The sequence below is a fragment of the Salvelinus sp. IW2-2015 genome, linkage group LG6.1 (genome assembly GCF_002910315.2).
Source record: "Salvelinus sp. IW2-2015 linkage group LG6.1, ASM291031v2, whole genome shotgun sequence".
Lineage (NCBI taxonomy): Eukaryota > Metazoa > Chordata > Actinopteri > Salmoniformes > Salmonidae > Salvelinus > Salvelinus sp. IW2-2015.
The window spans coordinates 5,969,455-5,997,256 of NC_036845.1; the positions used below are offsets into that span (position 1 = coordinate 5,969,455).

Sequence of the window (27,802 nt, forward strand, 5' to 3'; positions counted from 1 at the left end):
AATACATTATCATAAAGAGAGAGCATCTAACTTGATTACTTCCCCTTAAGGCAATTCATCTCCGGCACCTGCTTTGATTTGATATGCCTTGCTCCTGGCATCCTAAGGGGGATTTCATTGCCATCTTATGCTTGTGTAATTACCATCAACTGGTGTGCACACAGACTCACCCTGAAGGGGCATTTGAGGATAATCAATGGATTGACTGGTTCTGTTGAATGAGCACCAATTATGGGACTCTACCTTCTCATAGACTGGAAGAGGTGGCGACAGGCCAGGAATCACTGATGGTGTGGTCGGGATTTAAAACAAACAATGGAGAGGTCTATTTTTGTTCATTTGCAGATTTATTCCCTATTATTTACTATAATATAGGTTTATTGTTCTAAATATGGCTGAACAGTCTAGCATGGGAGCCTTCCCCTTCAGGCCTTCTTCTTAGTAGGCTTCTTGGAGTAGGGCGAAGAAAAGTTGGCCCTTGACGCTGATCCTGGGTCAGTTTAGCATTTTCCTCACTAATGGGGTTGGGCAAGGGGAAGCTGATCCTAGGTCTGTACCAATGGGGAACGTCACCCTGGAGCGGAATTCTCCCTGTCCATTGTCTGTGGAATTCATGAGTTGCTGTCCGCTTCAATGGTGCTGAATCTCAAATCCGCTTTAGCACCATTGAACATTTTACTCTTTTGACAAAGTCCAAATTTGAGTCATAAGGAAACATATTTTCCTGCATCACAATTCATATTACAGGCCTAGAGCATAGGGACTCAGTTGGCCAAAAAGAAAGCAATAAGGGTGATATGTTTTGGCACAATCATACATTACACAATAACTTATCCGTCCCAGGGTTGCAGATATCCTACAGGGGGGGAGGAAGAAGAGGGGGAATGCCTTGTATCTTCCTCCCACCCTGTCCCTGAAGCCGCGCACGTATTAAGTGAAGAGAGGCTCGAAGGTTGCAATGCATGTTCCCAGATAGGGCAACTCCTACTTTCCTTCCTCACACACCTGAGAGRGTACCAGGGTCCTCGCAGCACACCACAGCCTATCTCTTGCATGCAAAGTAGCGCCCAGTAGCAGTTTGGCAAGGAGCCAGTTACTTTGGGAACCAAATCTAGGGCGGGGGGCGCGCACGGCGCGTGTGACGGGCAGCTGACGTTTCCAACTGTCCTCTCCCGCAACGGAAGATGCACACTATGGATGTTTGTATAAGCGCTTGAGACGGCCGTTTTCTGCATTTTATTAACGACGGACACGCCTCGTCAGTTGCCTTGCATCCCCACGGAACATCATGCGAGTAGGAGCGACGCACCCAATGCCATGCTGAGCAACTCCCCGACTTTTCTGCTGGCCCTGACCACCGTAGCCGGACTACTCCAGCGGTGCCACGGCTGGAGCGACGAGGACCTCCTGTTACCCCCCATCAACTCCACCAACAGATTCTTGGCCAACTTGGAGGTGGACGTGCACTACTCGAAGAGATCCGTGGAGGAGAGCGAAGCCTCCTCGTCAGACACTTCGTTACAGCCGTTGCCACAGTGCAACGTCAGCGTGCAGAGACTTTTCCCCACCTCGCTGGTGGCTCGCTGGGACAGCAACTTCGGTTTCCAGTGCGATGTGTTTATATATACCGCCAATAACAATGGAAGGGCTTTTTTCTCTGCTGCTATCAACAGAGCCATCTCACCTGTTCTCATCGAACACCTCGGAGTCACCGGCGGCCAGCAGGAGTTTAGACTGTGTGTTGGATGTGGCATGTCACGATACCGGCGATTCGGCAAGTCAAAGGCTCAGCAGACGGGGGATCCCATCAATTTCTGCTGTGTTGACTTCAGCCTTGACGAACTAAATGGGGACAAAAGTTGGAGATTGAACCGTAAACCCATCGAGTCAACTCTTGTGGCTTGTTTCATGACTCTAGTGATAATAGTGTGGAGTGTGGCTGCCCTCATATGGCCGGTGCCTATTATTGCAGGATTTCTGCCCAACGGAATGGAACAAAGACGGCCGAGATAAAGAATGATCAAATTCTGGAGACAAGCCCCCAAGCCAATAGGCTAAAAATACTGTAGAATACATATTTAAACGTTTTTTTCTTCACATTCTACTCGTATAAAAGAATGTTCGTTTCCAATTTTACCGTTTAGAATGAAAGAGTGCATTTTTGGTTTTGGTCTATTTCCTATTGATAGGCCTTCACTATAAGAAGACCAATAGTTTTAAAGATAGGTTGTGGTATTGTAAATCTAGCCTATGTATTACATTGTCTATAGAATAGGTGCATATGTAGAGTGTGTTAACAACATTTCACTGTAAACAGTGTTTGTATGGTTTTAAATCTTTGTAGGATTATTGCCTATGGGCCTGGCAGTGGTGTAGTGGTGCCTGAAGAAGTGGGTATACTCTAATTTTGCCCAAAAAAWTCCCAAATGGCCCGCCCAGCGAAGGAAAGGTGCCCTGTGTGAAAAATTATATGGGAAACCGTGACATACATTCTGTATTACCTAAAATGATATATTCCATATTGGTCTTTCACAGTCAGGCCAACCCACGCTGTACTGTGCAAGTAGGCTAATTGTAGGCATACTATTGAAACAGATAAATTAGGCTGTCAACTGAGTCAGAAATCCAAAGGTTTCAGATCTATTTATTTATATTCAGATTTTCACTCTCAAAGTCACACTTTGTTTTATAGAAAAACAACAAAATTGGATGTTCTAAGTCCATAACAATGCTTTCAAAGTCCATAACAATGTCCATAACAATACCACATCAGGAGACCACTTTTGAGCTCTGGGAAATATCTAAGATAAAACTATTTTTGTGTAGTTGCCCTTTAATAATTCCAGTGTGACGGCACCTAGCACTGTTGTTTGTTAGTGGTGTTTCTGTAGCACATGAGATGGAGTTTGCAAAACAAATGGCCACTGGATTAATGCAAATAATCATGACATCATTCTGCCAGGTAGACGTAGGCTACTTTGTAGCTAGTTAACATTTCCCCGTTTTTGGGAAAGCCTTTCTGTCTACCAGAAGACGGCTAGGCCTATCTTTAGCATCACTATATTTTTCCTGTTACTTAATTGTTTGAAACCTAGATGTTTTACTCCGTATTGTGAGGCATGCCTTACCATTTCTTCAAAGTAGCCTATAGCCAAAATCCCACCATAGAAAGGTGGAGGCAATTATTTGATAAAGACTTCCTCATATGCATTATCCTGTTCTACTGGTTTTCTTTCAACTGTATTTCATTGTCTAGCAGCCAAATGCACATTAGCAACTGATGAAGGTTGTTGCATCTTTAGATCTCCCATAGTATCTACATTTCTTATGGATATTTCAATCTCCATCCATGAAACCTCTCACATGTGCGGTGCACATTTTAGAATGGTATTTTCCTGCTAATTGGATTTTGGAACAATCCCGTGTAGGCATACCGCCGTGTGCCCATTGCTGCATCTAAAATGTGAAGAAATAATAGTTAATCAACATTTAGGCTAATACACGCAATGCCCACTGAAAAAAAAGTGAGTATACGGTGTAAACCTGCGCATACCCTCCTCTACACACACCACTGAGGCCTGCTATTTGTTGTGTTTATGTAGAGAGAAATTATAGTTTTCTCATGAACTTGAATGAAAAAGTGTGCTGTAATACGTGGTGGGTAGATCTTGTCAAGAATAAATGCATAAATGTCATAGGCCTACCTGAATTTATTTTGGATGTTGTATCAAATATTTTAACGTATAGGCAACCCCTCTCTGATAATGTTTAATATTATTTATAATGTTAGATTTATCTATATATAACACAATTAAATCTAAGCTGATAACATATTTGTATTTATTTGTATAAGATAACATGAGTGAATAAATAAATAAAATGTATTTGTTTTACATAATACGGAGGTGAGGAGACCTATTTATTTTGAACTAAAGGCTTCGTGACCGATTACGCGAATAGACTAGGTCGGTGAAATGAGCTATGGCCTGTAACTGAAAGAGCAACGATAAAGCTCCATTCTCTGTTTGAGAAAGCTTCAGGGAATAGCAGCTGGGAATTTGCATTCATCTTTCAAATGTGAGTAGGCGATGAGAATATGTAAGTAAGCAAGTTGATGTGCTTATGTGTTTCTGAGTAACACACAAACCACTGTGTACAAACTGGTTGAATTTGTCAACATATGGTGACATGGAATCTACAGCTATTGTTTCAATTCAACCCAGGGTTCAACAAAAAATAGACCATACATATAGGCCTAGGGTTTCAAGCTTTGGTTGAGTTCAAATTGAATCTTCAAATGAATAATTGAAATGTTGTGTTGGACTCACGTCTCCACCTCAACCAAAAAGCATGGTTAAAGAGTAGGACTAAATCAATTAAACTTTATTTAAAGTGCATTTAAACGTTGATTAGATTAGATTTAGTCTTATTATTTAACTTAGATTTTTGTTTGAGATGGAGACATGAATCCAACATATAAATGATACATGTTTATACAAACTGGACATTGAATTGTGTTTGGTTGTCAACGCAACCAAATATCACCATTTGAAGGAGATGTATCTTCTGTTTGGATAGTTCCATCTGTGTCACTGAATGCCACTGCCTTTGATTCCAGTTTGTCTACAAAGTATCATTTATATGTTGGATTCAAATCGCCATCTCAACCAATAATCAAAGTTAAAGAATAGGACTAAATCAATCAAACGTTAAATGCACTTTAAATACAGTTTTATTGGATTTAATCCTATTTTACTTTGATTATTGGTTGAGATGGAGACGTGAATCCAACAYATAAAATATTAATCTGTAGACAAACTGGAATTAACGCCAGACTAAATCAGTGGCACAAAATATAAATCTCCTTCAAATAGTGATATTTGGTTGCGTTGAGAAACAAAACACAATTCAATATCACTTTTGCGATACAGTAAATAGCCTATTAACTTGTCGACAAGTTAACAAATTGTATGTTCGATTCACGTCTCCAACTAAACCAAAAAGAAACGTTAAAGAATAGGATTAAGCCAGTGGCTCAGAGGAAACTATCAAAGCATTCGATATCCTTAAAATGTTGATTTTTGGTTGTGTTGTCAACCAAACACAATTCAATATTACTTTTGTAATAGAGTAAATAGCCTAAAATGAAGTATATCTTACAAACTAATGTAGCAGTATTTATTTAACCTTAAAATGAGTAACACATCCATGGTCACACCGTGAAGTTAGCCTACTGTAGCTATAAATGGCTTCTTATTTCATCATAGAAAGTGTGCATGTTCAAGATAGCACGCAAAGGTTGCAGGTCTGTGGAGATCTTCACAATTGTTATAATAATCTGTGCAGAATCTCGAACAGCATTGATCACTTGCACTATGTACTTTCATGTAATCTCAACTGCAATCCAGGAAATTTGGTTGTGCTATGAGATTAAGCACAATGATTACACATTAAATGTTGTATAAATACAAAATATCTGACATTGTATTCCCATTTGAACTTTATTGTGCTTTTAAATGGTTGAAAGTGCAGTGATAACACATTTAGATGACAACCAAATAAAAAAACTCATAGTTTTTTCATTGGAATTTGGTTGTGCTTTTAGGATGGTTGAAAGCACAGTGATACACATTGGGAATTCAAACAAATTCTGGCTGACTTTGTGAGTGGGTGAATAAAGATTGAAATCTCATTGATCAACATCTCAACCAAATATTACCCACATTTCCACGTTGAAATGACATGGTGTGCCCAGTGGGAAGCATCCTTGTGTTAAATTATGTTTGTGAAAGGAGAGAAGAATCTCTCTCAACAAGCTCCTCGCAGCCCCTTTTGTTGATCCTCCTTGCTGCTCCTGTTCACAGTCATTATCCCCGTCATAGCTTATACTCGCAGGGAACACTCCTTCATCTCAGGCCCTTACCACCATATCTCTGGTGAATTCACGGATAGCCAATAACATTGCTTGTTCAATCTTGTTTCTTTCACTCTCAGTCCCAATCCCCAGAATTTTAGCTATTGCGTTGTCTAGGAACTTTAGCTATTGCGTTGTCTAGGAACTTTAGCTATTGCGGTGTCTAGGAGTGTCAGGTGAATTCAGCACATGGCTCTAATGCATAGATGGTATGTGTGCTATATTTGCCATGTGTGCTCGGGTGTTACAGAAAAATGGCTTCTGCTCTGCTGGACAATCTAAGATGGCATTATTATTGAGTTATTACATAATAACAAGTCATTGATTTCGACTTTTGAGCACCACGTAGTCTAATGATGATCACACTATTTTTTTATTAAGTTTAACTTGTTTGGCAAAGAAAAACAACAGTTCATGGTGTGGCCAAATGATATGTGCCATTGGTCCAGTGAAGCTTGCTACCGAGGTCTAAAAGGCTAGATTTGACTAAATACTTATCAGACCCCGGTCTGTTCATTTTGTATTACATTGCAGCTTATTTTTCTATAAACTTTTTTAAAAAACGGCACCGAGTTCAAATATGTTGCAATTCTTCAAGCAACAACTCACCTGTCAAAATGACTGCAAGAGGAACGCCTTACCTGAGAAGTGATGTCACACAGCAGGAAAGCAAATGTAGGTGTAACCCATTTTACTCAAAGCGAAAGAACTACACGGAGGTCCAAAGCCGTAGTCGCGATTTGTGCCAATTTTAGTTGAGTTATATAGCTTATCGTTTGAGATACCGACGCTGAAAATAAAGGCATGACTTTATCAACGGTCGGCTGGGCTCTGCAGCTTTTGGGGATCGCTCACACCGTGTTCCTTATATCTGGTAAGTCACTGCTTACTCAGTTCCATTACATTACACATAATAGGGAGTTTTGTTAAGAGCCGCGATGCTCGGTCTGAACGATAACAAGCGTCGCATGCGGTACGGTTTTGGAAGCATCTTGTCTTTCATTTCGGCTAAATTGATACACATCTTTATAGGGTTAGATTGAAGACATAGTGAAGACACCTGTGCTAATTAACCCTCCTGTTGTGTTCGTTTCGTGTTAATTATTTCTGTGTTCCCGGTACAAATAGACCGCCCCATAATAGCTGATTATAAATCCATAATAATACATACATTATCACATAATGTTGGGTTAGATATTTTTATCAACTTAAGTTCTTGTGAACATTACAAGTTTTGAACTTCTATTTGCTATTTATGGCCTGTAGGCCTCATTGACCTGAGCTCATACAAATACCTTTTGAGTAAAAAAAGCACAATGTATGGATTATTTTGACTGTAACAAATACTCAGATGAAACATATTGTGCTATTTAGCACAGACTACTTTGTGTCAATGTTCAACAAGGACTCTCTCCTCCTCACCAGTGTCATGATCAAAGATATGATCAAGAGCCTCACATCCAGTAAATCGTTTGGTCATTGTGCTGCGACAGAATGAATTGTGAGCAAGGCCTCAAAAAAGCTTTATATACCAGAGCTGCGAGAAAGGTTCTATATATTATTGAAACAATGTTGCAATTGTTTGTGAGAATGCCAACAGGTGTGGTTCCCGTGGGGGAAAGATTCTATTGGGGAAAGGTTCCCGTGGGGGTTGCCATGGAAGCCAAGCAGGGGAGTGAGGTGTGTGTGTGTGTGTGTGTGTGCGTGCGCGGTGTGTGCGTGTGCGTGTGTGTGCTCAAACACACATGCATGTGGGGGTCTGGGAGAGGAAGTGTGTCTATCTGATGAATGGGCATGTGCCTGAACTCAATTTTAAACACTAATTGTAGTCTCACCCATTAATTTCTTATTACCGGTTATTTTTGACCAGGAACACCACAGGTGTACAAAAGTGAAATAAAACACCCAAAATTTTATGAAAATCATCAAAATGTATTTTGTGTGTTCAGATGCCCTGTGTGGAATAAGTCATGGAACCTTATGACAATCAGATGAAATGAACTACATTTTTCAGAGAGAAACTTGTAAATCGGTCCAATTGGACCGGAACACAGCAGGAGGGTTAACTATCTTCTCCAAACACCTGTGGTTAGATGGAAGACAGATGCCACAATACTGTCTGGTGCAACTGTGTTAAAACCAATGAAAACAGTGTTTAGTCCAATATATGGCTAGTCACTGCTGAGTGTCAGTAAACAGAATTATTATTTTAAGATTTTGTTTTAATCTGGTAATAGTTTTAAACATTTAGAAGTGAACCGTCATACATTTGTGATTTTTGTGATTCTGGAAAAAAATAAAATGTAATTATAGGGAAATTATTTTAGTTCCTTTTTATTTTACGACTAGGTCATTGCATTTGTTCCTTTACTATAAAGATTGAAATGTAGATATGTATACAATGATATATTCTATGACATGTTTCCCATGATAACACTTACTGATGGACACTAACAGTATTATGAAGTTGCAGGGATATTCTTGAATTGGAAGAGGATGTATTCTATAGGTAGACTATGCATTAAATAATTGTTGTTGACACTGGCACAACCACACACAGACCTTGTCAGTTTCCTAAAACAAAAGTGTGTAGATGGGATGCAAATGACAGACAACATAGATGTTGACTGGCCCATGTTGTGCTTTATGAATAAACATAGGAAAACATCTTTAATGCATCAGTCTGGTTCAGTGGATAAATAGGAATGATGGGAGGACTGTTGATGCATTGGTTCTATCCAAAGACCAACTAACTAAGGAAAAAACTTCCAACTCATCTAATATTTTATTAGGAATCAGGTGGAACAACGGCTTATCGGTTTCTATATGTAGACCAGGGACACTGAGTTTGCATTGAAGATTACAGGGGGGGGGGGGGCAGTATTTGCATAGGTCAGACAATAGGATCAGCATCAAAAACAAGGAGGACGAGGATCAGGCACTCTTCATATATTTAAAAGGCCTTAGAGTGCCTTGGTCCTCTTTGTTTTTTTGATGGCCAATTAACCCCTTTATCAAGAGCACCTTCAATTTACAAATATCTACTATTGTATTCTAGCAGCACTTCCCTTTGTTCTTTTTTTCTACAATCTGTAGGAGCAGTTTGGTGTGTAATGATATAGCTAGGTAGGCAGAATAATGTTTAGTCAAGCCCCCGTAAGTTGTGGCTTACACATCTTATCCCAGTGTCAACAGTGACAGCTGGACTGTAATAGCTGTACATGTAACAGCGAGGGACAAACAAGGCTTCCCAGTAACATCTCCAATGTCAAACAGTCACACAATCAGATTATATCTCGGCTATGTTACTAGGTAAGGTTTAGGGGAAAGCATAAGTCAGACAGATAGAAGGAGAGAGAGAGCGCTTGTGTGTGTGTGTGCTTCAGATAGAGAGGGAGAGGCAGATGAAGAGAGTGATTGTCTAAAGATAAGGACGTTTACGGATACAGCATCACAGATATATGTCAGTCTGAACTGTTGAACGACAAGGCCTATGTTTGTTCAGTAGGCCCTAGCTCACAGACGTGGGGCTGGTTAGTCATACAGGAAGTGGAGCCAAGCTGTTGACATGATCATCTCCCTACACACTCCCTCAGTCATATGAGTCTTTTCTAACACGCTGTAGCAAAAAAAGGACATGAGGTCAGGCTGAGAAAAACATCAGTTGTTTTTTCTGTCTACTGGGTAGTAGTCCTACATGTCAGTCAGAGAAAAAAAGGACATTGTTTTGTATTCTAAGACTCTGTTTATGTTTTGTACAAATTAATATAGTTTTGACAGAGGTGTGGTTATGTAAAATACCCATGTGGTATAGAACAACCCTGCCTCCCCAACTGATGCCACTCTTCTACCTTAATTCATCAATCCCTTCCTTGGTTGTTGTTCTTTCAGAGGGTGTGACACTGACCCTCACCCCTGACCAGGGCACTACTCTCAACATCAGCCAGAGTTCAGAGCGCAGCAGGGGGTCAAAGTGTACGGTATGCACCGGTACAGGCTTGAAGAAGTCCTGCTCCAGAGCTGGAAGTGTGCTGCTGACAGACCCCAAAGCTGCTGTGAACATAGAGTTCACCTGCCCCAAACCAGAGGAAGTCTTCACTGTGGAGGTGGTCAGGGAAATAGGTAAGAACTCTATGAAATATATAATGGTTGTGGTCCCATGGTATTTAGAATGTCCATAGTGTCCTTAGAGTGTCTATAGCTTGTCCACATGGTACAGAAATACAGTGTCATTACAGTATAGGCACATTGTGCACTGTAGTTATATTGCTATTACATAGTGTTTACAAGTGGGATACCTGTGTGCATTTTCAAAATACATAGTCCATATGTGACTTTGTGTGTGAGCATACCTGTGTGTGTGTCTCTGTATTGACTTCCTCTAACTCCTACCCTCCTTCCATCCGATTGTACCACAAGGTCCTGTAATGGAGACATCACCCCCATTGAGTCTAGAACCGGAATGCTTCCACTCCAGAACTTCAACCGTACCTTTATCTGGAACCTGAAGGCCCCGGTTCCACGGGCGTTCCATTTGGACTTCACCCAGATGGGGATGAGACAGATCCTGCCCTCTGAGAGATGTCAAGACCAGCACACGTATACCCTGCTAGCCCTCCAGAGGACAGGGGAGGCTGCCATTGGGACGTACTGCAGGAACGGCAGCGTCTCTGGGGCTCAGGTCTTGAACCAGGGCAGGCTCTCTCTGGAGGTCACTGGAGGACGGAAACTGAACCCCACCATGTTCAACGTGTCTGTTGGAGAGGAAATCAAATGTGAGTTGGTCAGACAGTGGTTTCAGACAACTGACGTAAAATCACATTGTTTTCATTAATATAAATGGATTACTTATGTCTGTATGTTTTTAGTCATGGCCACAGACATGATTTAGTGGACCTGGTTAACCTTGTATTTTCTGACACTTCATCAACATATCATTGTCCCTCAGCACTTGCTGTCCTCAAAGTGACTTTACCGGAAGGGACGTCGTCTTCGGAGTTGCTCTCTCCAAACTACCCGAATAGTTTCCCTGACGATGACCAGATGGAGTGGAAGTTTGTGGTCCCTCCCAAACACAACGCTACGGTTGTCTTCCTGGGTCAGACCCAGCCGCAGTGCCTGAAGAAGGAGCCGGCCGTGGAGTATCACCAYGGTAACRGGYGGTTCRCRGTGGTGARGAAGCTGTCGGACCYCCAGCCGGCCMAACGYCGGGACTCCTTCTCCCTGATCCTAAGGAACTGTGAGATGAACAGGATCGGAGACGGCTCCACTGGTCTCTCCCTCCGCTTCAAGGTTTCAGCCAAGAGGAGGAGTCTTCCAGGTCACTACAGGACACTGTGTACAATAAATTAGATGGCTTTAGAAAACTTTTTCCAAAAACCCTCCTTGAGTATCCCCAGCAATTTGACTGACTTTATCTTTTCCATTACCAGCATGCCTGATTCAACTGGTCAACTACATCAAGCTCTTGATAACTTGAATCAGGTGTGCAGGTACTGGAATAGGGAAGTGGAATGGCTAGGTGTTCTCCAGGAAAGGTTTGGAAAACACAGCTTTAGTAAAAAAGGAGAGGATGAATCATGTGTTAGTTTGTGGAAAGCCCTGCTCTTTCCCTCTCAATTCCTAACACGTATGAACACAAGGCAATCTTTTCCATTCCAGCCATTACATTGAGGCAATCCTCATATAGCTCCTCCCACTGAGACTCAACTGAAGTCATGGTCCTACRGTGCATTCGGAAAGTATTCAGACCCCTTCACTTTTCCCACATTTTATTACGTTACAGCCTTATTCTAAAATGGATAACATCGTTTTTTCCCCCTCATCTATCAACACACAATACCCCATAATGACAAAGCAAAAACAGGTTTAGGTGATTACAGCCTTGAGTCTTCTTGCTAATCCTCTCAAGTTCTGTCAGGTTGGATTGGGAGCGTCGCTGAACAGCTATTTTCAGGTCTCTCCAGAGATGTTCGATCGGGTTCAAGTCCGGGCTCTGGCTAGGCCACTCAAGGATGTTCAGAGACTTGCTCCATTCATCTTTCTCTCAATCCTTACTAGTCTCGCAGTCCCTGCCGCTGAAAACAGTATGAAAACAGTAACATTACTAGTCTCGCAGTCCCTGCCGCTCCCCACAGTATGAGGCCTCCACCACCATGCTTCACCTTAGGGATGGTATTAGCCAGGTGATGAGCGGTGCCTGGTTTCATCCAGATGTGATGCTTGGCATTCAGGCCAAAGAGTTCAATCTTGGTTTCATCAGACCAGAGAATCTTGTTTCTCATGGTCTGAGAGTCCTTTAGGTGCCTTTTGGCAAACTCCAAGCGGGCTGTCATGTGCCTTTTACTGAGGAGTGGCATCCGTCTGGCCACTCTACCATAAAGGCCTGATTGTTGGAGTGCTGCAGAGATGGTTGTCCTTCTGGAAGGTTCTCCCATCTCCACAGAGAAACTCTGGAGCTCTGTCAGAGTGACCATCGGGTTCTTGGTCACCTCCCTGACCAGGGCCCTTCCGCCCCGATTGCTCAGTTCGGCTGGGCAGCCAGCTTTAAAAAGAGTCTTAGTGATTTGGTCTTTGCTCTGACATGCACTGTCAACTGTGAGACCTTATATAGACAGGCATGTGCCTTTCCAAATCATGTCCAGTCAATTGAATTTACCACAGCTGGACTCCAATCAAGTTGTAGAAACATCTCAAGGATGATCAATGGAAACAGGATGCTCCTGAGCTCAGTTTCGAGTCTCATCGCAAAGGGTCTGAATACTTATGTAAATAAGGTATTTTTTTCTAAAATGTTTTAAATGTACAAACCTGTTTTTGCTTTATCATTATGGGCTATTGTTTGTAGATTGATGAGGAACAAATGTATTGCATCAATTKTAGAATAAGGCTGTAACTTAACAAAATGTGGAAAAGATKAAGGTGTCTGAATACTTTTCGAATGCACTGTATATTAGCATTTTTTGCTCATCTTGTCCAAATTATCATAAAGTATCAAAGGGATTGGTGACCATCCCTTTCAGGCCAATTGTTGTGTAGTGTCAGATGTATTTAGATAATGTAGTAGTAGTGGTAATAGCTACTGTAGTTGTACAGATCCAACATATTACAATTCATTATAATAACATGGAGCTTTTAGATCAGCGGTAATTTGACAAACCACTCTGTCTTGTGGTTAATGTTACCAACCACAAAAGGGGATTACTGTAGCTTTAATATACAGTTGAAGTCAGAAGTTTACATACACTTAGGTTGGAGTCATTAAAACTCGTTTTTCAACCACTCCACAAATTTCTTGTTAACAAACTATACATCTACTTTGTGCATGACACAGTCATTTTTTCAACAATTGTTTACAGACAGATTATTTCACTTATAATTCACTGTATCACAATTCCAGTGGGTCAGAAGTTTACATACACTAAGTTGACTGTGCCTTTAAACAGCTTGGAAAATTCCAGAAAATGATGTCATGGCTTTAGAAGCTCCTGAAAGGCTAATTGACATCATTTGAGTCAATTGGACATGTACCTGTGGATGTTTTCAAGGCCTACATTCAAACTCAGTGTCTTTTTGCTTGACATCATCGGAAAATCAAAAGAAATCAGCCAAGACCTCAGAAAACAAATTGTAGACCTCCACAAGTCTGGTTCATCCTTGGGAGCAATTTCCAAACGCCTGAAGGTACCATGTTCATCTGTACAAACAATAGTACGCAAGTATAAACACCATGGGACCATGCAGCCGTCATACCGCTCAGGAAGGAGACGCGTTCTGTCTCCTAGAGATTAACGTACTTTGGTGCAAAAAGTGCAAATCAATCCCAGAACAACAGCAAAGGACCTTGTGAAGATGCTGGAGGAAAGAGGTACAAAAGTATCTATATCCACAGTAAAACGAGTCCAATATCGACATAACCTGATAGGCCGCTCAGCAAGGAAGAAGCCACTGCTCCAAAACCGCCATAAAAAAGCCAGACTACGGTTTGCAACTGCACATGGGGACAAAGATCGTACTTTTTGGAGAAATGTCCTCTGATCTGATGAAACAAAAATAGAACTGTTTGGCCATAATGACCATTGGAAAGATCGTACTTTTTGGAGAAATGTCCTCTGGTCTGATGAAACAAAAATAGAACTGTTTGACCATTATGACCATTGTTATGTTTGGAGGAAAAAGGGGGAGGCTTGCAAGCCGAAGAACACCATCCCAACCGTGAAGCACAGGGGTGGCAGCATCATGTTGTGGGGGTGCTTTGCTGCAGGAGGGACTGGTGTACTTCACAAAATAGATGGCATCCTGAGGAAGGAAAATTATGTGGATATATTGAAGCAACATCTCAGGATGTTAATGCTTAGTCACAAATGGGTCTTCCAAATGGACATTTACTCCAAGCATACTTCCAAAGTTGTGGCAAAATGGCTTAAGGACATCAAAGTCAAGGTATTGGAGTGGCCATCAGAAAGCCCTGACCTCAATCCCATAGAAAATGTGTGGGCAGAACTGAAAAAGCGTGTGCGAACAATGAGGCCTACAAACCTGACCCAGTTACACCAGCTCTGTCAGGAGGAATGGGCCAAAATTCACCCAACTTCTTGTGGGAAGCTTGTGGAAGGCCACCCAAAAAGTTTGACCCAAGTTAAACAATTTAAAGGCAATGCTACTAAATACTAATTGAGTGTATGTAAACTTCTGACCCACTGGGAATGTGATGAAAGAAGTAAAAGCTGAAATAAATCACTCTATTATTATTCTGACATTTCACATTCTTAAAATAAAGTGGTGATCCTAACTGACCTAAAACAGGGAATTTTTACTTGGATTGAATGTCAGGAATTGTGAAAAACTGAGTTTAAATGTATTTGGCTAAGGTGTATGTAAACTTCCGACTTCAACTGTATACAGCTTTTAACATTGCAGATTGCCACTGGGGCAGACTTTTGGTATTCTTCTTCTTAAATGTGAAATCCTTGTCTTAATTTTGCTGTGTGCCTGCATGAGTTATAGTAAGTTAGTCAGTGGAAGTGGATGTGCAGCTACATGTATATGATTTGTTACTGTGACATACTTTGCAGTGATGTGCAACGTGGACCTGAGGAAAGAGCGGAGTCTTTCCCTCCATATTGAGAAAACTAACCTCATGTCTGACTGTGAGCTGAAGCTGAACTCTGTCATCCAGGAGAAAATCACTGTTCCCTCAGGGAAGATCTCTCAGCTGTCCTTCCAGGACTGCCCATGTCAGGAGCTGCTACTGACCGCCATCAGAATCATAGGTAACTAAGGAGTAACTAGCAACACTGCTCTGCTCTGAGTTATATAACCATAAGCATTATTATTAACACTATGCTGCTCGCCCAGTCACTAACCTCTCATTGTGTTGGTCTGGCTTGACGTCATAGAAGAATAACATGATATACCGTTCAACGTGTGTGTGAGTGTGGCCTTAAGCCCTAACTAAACAATCACTGCAATTCAATGCTACATTTTTGGCTTCCCTTTAAAAAATATATGGAGTGTGGTAATTAGGATGAACAAATTCTTTGTCCTTCTTGAGATCCTAAGGCACCACAAACTATGGTATATATTCAACTATATTTTGGTTTGTATCCTTCACCTCTTCTCCATTTCTCAGAGTGCCGTCACTGGAGGGTCTGCCCAGCAGCAGCAGCCTCTGTCCCTCTGACGGCGCCCGTCCTGGAGAGGTGTCTTCCCGCTCCCCTGGGCAATGTCACCTGGATCCTCCGTCCCCCTCGGCATGGCACGGTAGAGCTCCTGCCCACTACTGGCAGCCTCAGGCAGTCCCTGCCAGAACAACCCTGCAACGGCTCTGTCACTCTCACCGTGGCCGAGGACGATGACGGCACCACCGTGGGTCAGTTCTGCCCTCAGGGAGCCATACGCAAAGTCCAGGTCCACACCAACGTGTCCATCACAGCTTCAGCCTCGACAATGGGAGGGAAAGAGAGGTGGCCATTCGCACACCCTTTACTCAACATCTCCTTCACCAGGGAGATTGCAGGTAACATGTTTTAATTAAAGGTTTAACTGTGTTATTGTGAAGTGGAAACGTCTAGGAGCAACAACAGCTCAGCGGTAGGCCACACAAGCTTACAGAATGGAACCGCAAGAGTGCTGAAGCACGTAGCGCGTAAAAAATCGACTGTCCTCGGTTGTAGGGAGCTTCATGAAATGGGTTTCCATGGCCGAACAGTTGCACACAAGCCTAAGATCACCATGCGCAATGCCAAGCGTCGGCTAGAGTGGTGTAAAGCTCACTGCCATTGGACTCTGGAGCAGTGGAAATGCATTCTCTGGAGTGATGAATCACGCTTCACCATCTGGCAGTCCAACGTTTTTTTTTTTTTTTTCATGGTTCGGGCTAGGCCCCTTAGTTCCAGTGAAGGGAAATCTTAACGCTACGGCATACAATGACATTCTAGGTGATTCTGTGCTTCCAACTTTGTGGCAAAGTTTCAGCATGACAATGCCCCATGCACAAAGCGAGGTCCATACAGAAATGGTTTGTTGAGATCAGTGTGGAAGAACTTGACTGGCCTGCACAGAACCCTGACCTCAACTCCATCGAACATGTTTGGGATGAATTGGAATGCCGACTGCGAGCCAGGCCTAATCGCCCAACATCAGTGCCCAACCTCACTAATACTCTTGTGGCTGAATGGCAGCGAGTCCCTGCAGCAATGTTCCAACATCTAGTGGAAAGCCTTCCCAGAAGAGTGGAGGCTATTATAACAACAAAGGGGGGACCAACTCCATATTAATGCCCATGATTTTGGAATGAGATGTTTGGCGAGCGTGTGTCCACATACTTTTGGCCATGAAGTTACATCTTTAATAAATTGTTTTATATAAAAGTAGTACTGTAACTGCAAATATGTTATTCTCCCCCTGATGTACACACAGAGAGATACATTTTCACGGTATACCCAATGAAAGGAGTACCAACTCTCCTGGCCACCCCTAGTTGGCCTGTGGGAATGAAGTCCTACTCCACTGTGTCCTGGATCGTCGTTGTCCCCTCCAAGCTGGAAGCCCACCTCATGTTCGACAACATCAGCCAGCCTAAGTGCAGCAACCGCCACACGGGCATCAGGTACAACTAGAATAGAATGGGGTACCCCTCTGAGACGTCCTCTCTAGGTTTCTTCATTCTAGGGAGTTTTTCATGGCCACTGTGGTCTTGCTTCTTTCTTGCTTGGTCTTGGGGTCCAGGCCGGATTACTGTAAAGCACTTTATGATGTGCTGTATATAAATACATTTGATTTGATCAGGGTGCAGATCCTGGGCTCCCTGGAGGAGATGTACAGCCGGCGGGAGGACGAGGATGCAGGCAGGAAGATCACTGTCTCAGAGAGCTTCTACCTCAACATGTCCAACTGTATGCCTGAGAGAGGAGACTTCAGCGTGCTCACACAGATCACACTGCACAAGGACAAGAGTGAGTGACCGACCGTGTGGAGCATTCATCATGATAAGCAGTGTTGTTCTCCTCTCACTCCCTCTCCATAGGTTGTTAGTTTAAAGTGAATTTGAAATTGCAGTGAAAATCTAACGCTCCATGTTTCTCAGCATTTCTCTATACCATTCTGATATTTTGTAAAATTCTGGTCTTACTACACTGAGTATACCAAACATTAGGAACACCTTCCTAATATTGAGCATTTTGCCCTCAGAACACACTGAATTCATTGGAGCTTGGACTCACTCATTAGGTAGGATTAGGCAGCTGCCTATGGCGGCAGTTTGACGAGGGTGGCATTTTCTGAGGTAAACTGACCATTTTCTGAGCTAAACTGACCAAACAATGACCATTTTTCTCAACCAGTGGCATATGGCCTTTTTTTTAGGTGAGCGTTGATGACGCCCTTTGATAAGCAGTGCCCACTTTGTCAAAGGCAAGGGTGCAAAATATTTTGCTTGTCCATTCCCAGCGAGCCTCTCTGGGGTTCTGTTGGAGAGACGCATCGCTGCTCTGCACCAACTTTCAGTCAAAAAAATGATCTAACATGAAATCATGTAGCAGATATAGGATATGGTAGAAAGAGTATGTGGCCTTTTCTGTAGCCTACAGACTGGAGATAAAATGTATGATAATGTAATGAGACGGACACTTTTTACATCATACAGGTTTCTCCCATTAAATAGCCTAATCTAAATGGCCCTCAATCAAATAAAAAATGCGCTGTCATGTTAACAACATATCCTAAAAGCAGGATAGGTCAAAGTTAAATGGACAATATGGAATGGACAATCACAACTGTTTTCCAGGAGTTTCAACCCATTGTCGTGATCAGTGATTTCAATTTTGTATCCCTCCATTTTTGACAAGCTGATCATAGCAAAAAAGTACTTTTGCATTTCACGCTGTGCAAATAGGCTCACGATAACGCCTGATAAAGTTGGTAGCTGATATTCAGAGCTTAAATAGCCAAATTGATTAGTCACAGGAATCCGTAGTAATGAAGCCAATGAAACGGCCTGTTTTACAAACAGTGGGCCTAGCACATGGATGGGCATTCATAAAATTCCATTGAGGGCCACATGGTAGGCTACACCCCAGTAAGCACAAGCCGACGTCTTTTGGAAGTCTTTTGTGTGTGTTTTACAAACGTTAGGCTTACCACATAGATGGGCATTCATAGAATTCAATTTCAGGCTACACCTCAGTGAGCACGGAAGCACGGACCAACACCTTTTGGGTGTCATTTTTTGGTGCAGTCCGGATCGGCCTTGATTTACAAATCCATGGACATTGATTTTTGGTCCAATCCAGACCAAATCTTTTAGACATTTTTTCTCGCTTACTGGGAGTATTCTAGTTGTGGTCTCGCCTAGGGCGTGGTAGAATTATTCTAATCAACGGAGAGACTTTTAGATTTCTTCAAAACAATTTAACTTTATTATTTAATTAGTGCAGTAATGGAGTTGGTCAGTAACCACCCTGGAGGTGATCCCTGAGAACTCAACCAGCGGGACTAAACCACAGCATTTTATAGCAAAGTCCATCCACCTGGATGTTCATGACAAATCACAGATGAGAGAATTTATACAAAGGTACATTGTGCTCTCATGCAACAGACATCACGATTACATCGCAACAGGTTTCTGTCTCAAGGTCGTTTACTGCTTGTTTATACAGAAATACTAATGTAACATAGACACTAGGTCATTCCCTCAAATTATTAAGTTCAGTGTTCATCTGCCATATGGGAGAGAAAAAGGTTATAGGGTCTCCCTGGCACCGACAGACAGGTACACAGACACTAATCATGGAATGGAATGTCTTATTACCAAGCCTCAGCGGCTCCTCTCAGACACATGGACATAGAGTTCTAAGAACACTATTCTGTTGCCTATTAGATATAACAGACAGTCTGAATGTACTAATATAGGGATACATTCTAATATAAAAGTAATGTGATTAACATAATGTTGTAATTCTACGACAGGTGGCAGAACGGCAAGGACCGGCCCTGGTTGAGTCAAGTTGGCTGGATGTCCTTTGGGTGGTAGACCATTCTTGATAACCATGGGAAATTGTTGAGCTTAAAAAACCCAGCAGCGTTGCAGTTCTTGACACAAACCGATGTGCCTGGCACCTACTACTACACCCTGTTCTTGCCTAAGGCTTAAAAATCCTTGTTTAACCTGTCTTGTCCCCTTCATCTACACTGATTGAAGTGGATTTAACAAGTGACATCAATAAGGGATCACAGCTGTCACCAGAATTCACCTGGTCAGTCCATGTCATGGAAAGAGTGTCCCTAATGTTTTGTATATTAAGTGTTATCAGCCTCTGGATTTGAAACATTATGTTAAGTGAGTGGGTTGATAATGGGATTTCAGTGAATACTGACCTGTGTGTGTGTTCCTGTTCCTAAGACCTGCTTCTGACCAGCATTCTGAGTGCGGTGGCAGCTCTACTGGTTCTCATGGTGATTGTGTTGGCTGTGGTTTGTGTGGTGATCAAGTAAGTGAGCTACCTTTTCTCTAGCCMTTCATGATAAATGTTGGGATGGTTTCTCAGACAGATTCATCTCCAAGAAAAAGAAGTAGCAGGAGCGTATTCCAAAACAACCACAACTGCTCTTGCAGAGGAATGGTAATGCAAAAGTTATAACCACAACTAGGTGCTAAGGACACCCTGATGAAGGCCTAAGCCAATACACGTTGGTGTACTTTAATGTTTTAGCCCACGTTGAATGCTTTTAACTTTCAAAGTGTCTGGCCTTTTGAGTTTTTTATGCCACAGCACCTATTTGTGGTTATAATTGTTCCTATTCAATTAGAGATTAATATCCATTGAAAGTGCTTTTTAGTCCAGGATTAGGCTTAATCTGTCTGAGAAACCATCCTTTTGAGTACATATGGCAACTATGCATTAGAAGGCGACTCGTGACACTCTCCATTCAATAGTTTATTTGATATTTTAAAAAATGCATTTCAGTATACACAGACCTTCAGCAGACCCGCAAGGGTCTTACTCAGGCTTCCTTTACTAGGATATGGAACTGGAGCATTTTATCAGAGTGATTTCTTCAGCAAAAACTGCTGTAGTGTTTTAATGAAGTTTGATTACGACAATATAGGCTACTCCTCCCTCACGTTCACATTGTTTTTACAATTTCAAAATAAAAAAAGACTGCTTGTAAAGGCATAATATGGACAGGCTCAGGCTGCAGGTCATAGGCCCAGGTCGGGGCTCTCAATTTTCAATCCTGATCAAGAGTCCTGATATGCAATGTCAGACCCTGGCGAGTTTCTAAACGTTTCTTACACACAAGACAGCGATCCAGTTTCAGTTTGTGATTGCTCATATGCTCTTCCAGCAAAACCTCCTCATCCTCTGTGAAACATATACCACAGATGTAACAAGAAAGTGATCCTGTACTTGCAACGTGAAAATGTAGATGTTCTTTCAAACTTTCTACAGACTCAAAGGTTCTTCCGCAGATACCACACCGAGATAGCTGTGTATGTCTATGGGCATGAATCACTAGAGACGTCACGGTGATAAGGTTTTGCACATATTCTACAATGACGAACAGCATTACTGGAGATAGGGGATTTCAGATGGGACAACAGACATGGAAGCTTGGTCCAGCTTTAGTCTGTGTTCTCTTTGACTTGAGTGGAGGTCCTTCACTCTCCATCCGATCAACACTTTCACCGCTCTCACCCTGAGTTTCCGACCAGTCTGCATTGACTGCAGAGGGGGGTTGAGAGTCACTGTTACTGAAGAACTCCATTTTAATCTGTTCAATTTGCGTTGTGGTGCTGGGTAGCTCATCCCTCTCTGTGTTTTCTTCACGTTGGGTTAAAATTTGGTAAAGATGTGAGGACTGACTTGGGTTCTGATTATAGTCACATTTTACACTGGCAGTAGATATGAAGGTTTCTGTATCAGCAGAATCATCAGTATAATCAGTATCATAATCCATCGCTTGAAGCTGCTCTCGTCCCTGACTGATGACCCATAGTTCCTCCTGTTCCACTTTAATCTGAGAAGGGTCCTCCTGCCCCAGACCGGGACTACAATCCTGCTTGCAGTGCTGCTGCTCAAGGGGAACCTCCTCTTCAGAGATGGAGAGAGTGAGCTGCTGGAGGTCTGTGGGAAAAAGAGCATGACATACTTAGCTAGTACATTGGCTAGTACATTCAAATGCTGAGATGCTGGTTTACAAGAAATGTGTTCTAGCCAGATACATGTAACTTTTGAGCTACACAGTAACCACATTTCCAGACAGTTTTATGCAAGTCACACCATATATATATCAAAAACACGATAGCTGTGATGGAAACGGGAAGTTTCGGTACAGTTGTATAAATGCCTACAGATAATTTGTTCGTTTGACAGTGTGATCTTTTTGTGTCGGTAAAATAAATTATGCGATAAAAGGCGGTGCAAACGCCTTTATACGCAAATATTGATATAATAAAGATATCTAAGTACATTTGGATTATATGGTGTATGGTCGTCTATGACTCGTGAAACCATGCAGTTTATTAGGCAACAGATGAAATGCATTATACATTTCACAGGGTGGTGAATAATATCGAGGGTCTTATTCTAATGTCTTGATGGATGCTTGACAAATAATTATATTCTCGCTGTTTTCCATAATAATCTCATGTAGACTAGTTTACAGCCTGTAGTATAGGCTTTATGCGAGCTGTTGGCTAGAACACACGTGCCATGACCAGAGTAGGCACATTTGCTATTTAACGGGACAGTTTGTGACGAAACTATTGGTAGAGTTGAAATGTGATGGAAACGCACCTTCTAGTCTCTGTAACTTTATTTCTGGTTTAAGAACGACATCCAGCAGCCTCTGTAGCCGGGCGTTCTCTTCTTCCGAACGGGACACTTTTTCCTGGTACTCTGCTATCGTTCGGTCTTTCTCCTCTTTTGAACGGCATAATTCTTGCTGGTACTCTGCTATCGTTGTTTCAACTGCTCCGAATAGCTCATCGACAGCCGCTTTTAATCGCATGTTAAGCAACATTCTCAATGATTTTATGTTAGGCAACATTTTGTTAGTTAACTAGCTGAGTAGCTGCTAGCAAGTGTTTTTCCTGTTCCACGTGCCCTTTTTCGAAACACATTTTTACACTATCACCACCTGCTGGAGTGGAGTGCAACAGTGACGGTGGAGTGTTGTGGAGATACATTTTTATTTATTTTTTACCTGTATTTAACTAGGCTACGTGTATTTTACTTTTACTCTAGCTTGTCTATATTAATATAACTACACTCCGAGGTATTTTCAATTTCAAAAAATGGTAATAAGGGATTACTTGTATTAAAATGTGTTTTTTGTTTGTTTATTTGCGTTGTTTGTAACTTTTATTTTTTAAACTTATTTTGTACATAATTTTGCAGCTACTGTCTCTTACGACCGAAAATAACTTCTGGACATCAGGACTGCGATTACTCACCGTGGACTGGCAGAATCCTTTTTTTCCTTTAACGAGTCTGATGCGAACGATATACTGCTTTCTCGGGAACAGGCCCAGATCCCCGTGATTTCCGTGAAGAGGAAGCGGAGAAAAAGGGCCGGAGGGCAGGCTGTCTTCTGAGAATTCGTAGGTGATCGAATAAACCCCCACTTCCTTCCATTCTGATAGCAAACGTGCAATCTTTGGACTATAAAATGGATGACCTACTCGGAAGATTAAACTGCCAATGGGACATTCAAAACTGTATTATCTTATGCTTCATGGAGTCATGACTGAATGACGACACTATCAAAATACAGCTGGCTGGTTATACGCGGCACCGGCAGGGTAGAACAGCGGCGTCTGGTACGATAAGGGATGGCGGACTATGTATTTTTGTAAATAACAGCTGGTGCACGATTACTAAGGAAGTCTAAAGCTATTGTTCGCCTGAGGTAGAGTGTCTCATGATAAGCTGTAGACCACACTATCTACCTAGAGAGTTTTCATCTGTATTTTTTGTAGCTGTTTACATAGTGCCAGCCTCTGACTGTGGTGCTAAGACAGCATCTGTCATTGGCTTCATCAATAAATGCATCGATGACGTCGACCCCACAGTGACTGTACGTATATACCCCAACCATAAGCCATGGATTACAGGCAACATCCGCACTGAGGGCTAGAGCTGCCACTTTCAAGGAGCGGGACTCTAACCCAGAAGCATATAAGAAATCCCGCAATGCCCTCCAACGAACCATCAAAAAGGCAAAGCATCAATACAGGACTAAGATCTAATCATACTACATCGGCTCTGACACTCGTCGGCTGTGGCAGGGCTTGCAAACCATTACAGACTACAAAGGGAAGCACAGCCGAGAGCTGCCCAATGACACTAGCCTACCAGACAAGCTAAACTACTTGTATGCTCGCTAAGAGGCAAATAACACTGAAACATGCATGAGAGCACCAGCTGTTCCGGGAAGACGGTGTGATCACGCTCTCCATAGCCAATGTGAGTAAGACCTTTAAACAGGTCAACATTCACAAGGCCGCAGGGCCAGACAGATTACCAGGATGTGTACTGCGAGCATGCGCTGACCAACTGGCAAGTGTCTTCACTGACATTTTCAAACTCTCCCTGTCCGAGTCTGTAATACCAACATGTTGGCTCCCTGTCCGAGTCTGTAATACCCACTCCAATTTGCATACCGGCCCAACAAATCCACAGGTGATGCAATCTCTATTGCACTCCACACTGCCTTTCCCACCTGGACAAAAGGAACACATATGTGAGAATGCTATTAATTGACTACAGCCCAGCATTCAACACCATAGTGCCCTCAAAGTTCATCACTAAGCTAAGGACCCTGGGACTAAACACCTCCCTCTGCAACTGGACCCTGGACCTCCTGACGGGCCGCCCCCAGGTGGTAAGGGTAGGTAACAACACATCCGCCACGCTGATCCTCAACATAGGGGCCCCTCGGGTGTGTGCTCAGTCCCCTCCTGTACTCCCTGTTCACTCATGACTGCACGGCCAGTCACGACTCCAACAGCATCATTAAGTTTGCCGATGACACAACAGTGGTAGGCGTGATCACCGACAACAACGAGACAGCCTATAGGGAGGAGGTCAGAGACCTGGCCTAGTGGTGCCAGGACAACAACCTATCCCTCAACATAATCAAGACAAAGGAGATGATTGTAGACTACAGGAAAAAGAGGACCGAGCACGCCCCCATTTTCATCGACGGGGCTGCAGTGGAGCAGTTTGATAGCTTCAAGTTCCTTGGTGTCCACATCACCAACAAACTAACATGGTCCAAGCACACCAAGACAGTCATGAATAGGGCACGACAAAACCTATTCCCGCTCAGGAAATGGAAAAGGTTTGGCATGGGTCCTCAGATCCTCAAAAGGTTCTACAGCTGCACCATTAAGAGCATCCTGACTGGTTGCATCACTGCCTGGTATGGCAACTGCGCGGCTTCCGACTGCAAGGCACTACAGAGGGTAGTGTGAACGGCCTAGTACATCACCGGAGCCAAGCTTCCTGCCATCCAGGACCTCTATACCAGGCAGTGTCAGAGGAAAGCCCTAAAATTGTCAAAGACTCCAGCCACCCTAGTCATAGACTGTTCTTTCTGATACCGCACGGCAAACTATACCGGGGCACCAAGTCTAGGTCCAAGAGGCTTCGAAACAGCTTCTACCCCCAAGCCATAGGACTCCTGAACACCTAATCAAATGGCTACCCAGACTATTTGCATTGCCTCCCCACTCCTCTCCCCCTCTTTTACACCACTGCTACTCTGTTGTTATCATCTATGTATAGTCACTTTAATAACTCTCCTTCATGTAAATATTACCTCAACCGGTGCCCTCGCACATTGACTCTGTACCGGTACTCCCCTGAATATAGTCTCGCTATTGTTATTTTATTGCTGCTCTTTAATTACTTGTTACTTTTATTTCTTATTCTTATCCGTATTTTTTTTAAACTGCATTGTCGGTTAGAGGCTCGTAAGTAAGCATTTCACTGTAACTTGTATACCTGTTGTATTCGGCGCATGTGACTAATAAAATTTGATTTGATTTGTCATGATAAGTGCACACATACATAGGGTCTTTATATAATTATGGGACTTAATAAGTGTGACTATTTAAGACAACATAATTTGCTCTCTTTACAGTAGCCTATCTTGTGTGTAATAATGTGTTTTGATCTCCCTCCTGTTGAGTAGGAAGAAGAAAAGGCAGCTGTCTCACCAAGTGTCCATCTACAACCCCAACGGGACCAGCTTCCTGCCAGGGCACAACGGGAGTTTCCCCAAATCACGAAAAGACAACGAGTCCCACATCTACGCCTCGATCGAGGACACACTTGTATACAGCCATCTTCTGCGAGATGGGGCAGAGATGGATGTCTATGGAGACCCGGCTGTGGATGTGTACCAGAGCTTTACTGGGCCCACAGAGACTAAGCCCCTCTCTCTGGGGACAGTCACTGAACGTCCAGAGGTGGGCATCTACCAGCCTTTTGTGCCCCCATCCCATATTGCCCCACCTGTCCCCAATAGACCCTTAAGTCAAGCCCAGCAGCCTATGGTGGACAATGAGCTGTACGGCTCCAGAAGCAATGGTGACACCCCTGCACAGTCTCAACCTAACAATATGAACACAGAGCGGGTTCCAACGGTGGAGCCAGAGGCTCATGACTGAAAGGGAGTGGACTGTAGGTTGGGGTATATGCCAAGCACAGTAACATAGCCCTTCTATTCATAGCATGTACAGTACCAGTCAAAAGTTGGACACACCTACTCAATCAAAGGTTTTTCTTTATTTTTACTATTTTCTACATTGTATAATAATAGTGAAGACATAACTATGAAATAACACATATAGAATCATGTAGTAACCAAAAAAGTGTTAAACAAATCAAATATATTTTTATATTTGAGATTCTTCAAAGTAGCCACCCTTTGTCTGATGACAGCTTTGCACACGCTTGGCATTCTCTCAACCAGTTTCATGAGGTAGTCACCTGGAATGAACATAAATTAATAGGTGTGCCTTGTTAAAAGTTAATTTGTGGAATCAATTTTCTTAATGCATTTGAGACAATAAGTTATGTTGTGACAAGGTATGGGTGGTATACAGAAGATAGCCCTATTTGGTAAAAGACCAAGTCCATATCATGGCAAGAACAGCTCAAATAAGCGAAGAGAAACGACAGTCCATCATTACTTTAAGACATGAAGGTCAGTCAATCCGGAAAATTTCAAAAACGTTGAAAGTTTCTTCAAGTGCAGTCGCAAAAACCATCAAGTGCTAGGATGAAACTGGTTCTCATGAGGACCGCCACAGGAAAGGAAGACCCAGAGTTAACTCTGCTGCAGAGGATAAGTTCATCAGCCTCAGAAATCGGTAATTAACTGCACCTCAGATTGCAGCCCAAATAAATAAAGTTCAAGTAACAGACACATCTCAACATCAACTGTTCAGAGGAGACTGCGTGAATCAGGCCTTCATGGTCTAATTGTTGCAAAGAAACCACCACTACAGGACACCAATAATAAGAAGAGACTTGCTTGGGCCAAGAAACAAGAGCAATGGACATTAGGCCGGTGGAAAGCTGTCCATTGGTCTGATGAGTCCAAATTTGAGATTTTTGGTTCCAACTGCCGTATCTTTGTGAGACGCAGAGTAGGTGAATGGATTATCTCTGTGTGTGTGGTTCCCACCATGAAGCATGGAGGAGGTGTGATGGGGTGCGTTGCTGTTGAAACTGTCAGTGATTTAGAATTCAAGGCACACTTAACCAGCATGGCTACCACAGCATTCTGCAGCGATACGCCATCCTATCTGGTTTGCGCTTAGTGGTACTATCATTTGTTTTTGAACAGGACAATGACCCAAAACACACCTCCAGGCTATGTAAGGGCTATTTGACCAAGAAGGAGAGTATGTGCTGCATCAGATGACCTGGCCTCCACAATCACCTGACCTCAACCCAGTTGAGATGGTTTGGGATGAGTTGGACCGCAGAGTGAAGGAAAAGCAGCCAACAAGTGCTCAGCATATGTGGGAACTCTTTCAAGACTGTTGGAAAAGCATTCCTCATGAAGCTGGTTGAGAGAATGCCTAGCGTATGCAAGGCTGTCATCAAGGCAAAGGGTGGCTGCATTGAAGAATCTAAAATCTATTTTGATTTGTTTAACACATTTTTGGTTACTACATGATTCCATATGTGTCATTTCATAGTTTAGATGTCTTCACTATTATTCTACAATGTAGAAAATAGTAAAAATAAAGAAAAACCCTTGAATGAGTAGGTGTGTCCAAATGTATGTGATTCACTGTAATTTCTTATAATCTATTGTTTGTCAAAGAAGCCCACATTGTTTGATACAGTTGGTAATGTCATGTGT

At 42.6% G+C, this 27,802-nt stretch overlaps 2 protein-coding genes and 1 long non-coding RNA gene across 3 annotated transcripts in view; 2 read left to right on the forward strand and 1 right to left on the reverse strand.

The window, feature by feature from the left end:
• Nucleotides 1-915: 915 nt before the first annotated feature.
• The window catches only part of LOC111964930 (transmembrane protein 158), a 29,808-nt gene continuing 2,921 nt past the window's right edge, over nt 916-27,802 (forward strand). The window contains exon 1 of the mRNA XM_023988804.3: nt 916-2,968. Coding sequence (XP_023844572.1) covers nt 1,318-2,013 — 696 coding nt within the window. The 5' untranslated portion in view covers nt 916-1,317 and the 3' untranslated portion in view covers nt 2,014-2,968. The remainder of the gene's footprint in view (nt 2,969-27,802) is intronic.
• On the forward strand, nt 6,625-26,244 carry LOC111964620 (CUB domain-containing protein 1). The gene is made up of 10 exons (XM_024147119.2): nt 6,625-6,788; nt 9,806-10,034; nt 10,319-10,689; nt 10,863-11,234; nt 14,989-15,186; nt 15,546-15,932; nt 16,835-17,024; nt 17,204-17,370; nt 19,815-19,902; nt 25,616-26,244. Exons 1-10 carry the CDS (start codon nt 6,719-6,721, stop codon nt 26,091-26,093), a joined length of 2,550 nt encoding a protein of 849 aa, XP_024002887.2. The 5' UTR covers nt 6,625-6,718; the 3' UTR covers nt 26,094-26,244.
• Nucleotides 20,337-22,563, reverse strand: LOC111964931 (uncharacterized). Its single transcript, XR_011480018.1, has 2 exons — nt 22,213-22,563; nt 20,337-21,540 (listed from the first exon to the last, which is right to left on the reverse strand). It is a non-coding gene; the product is annotated as an uncharacterized lncRNA (long non-coding RNA).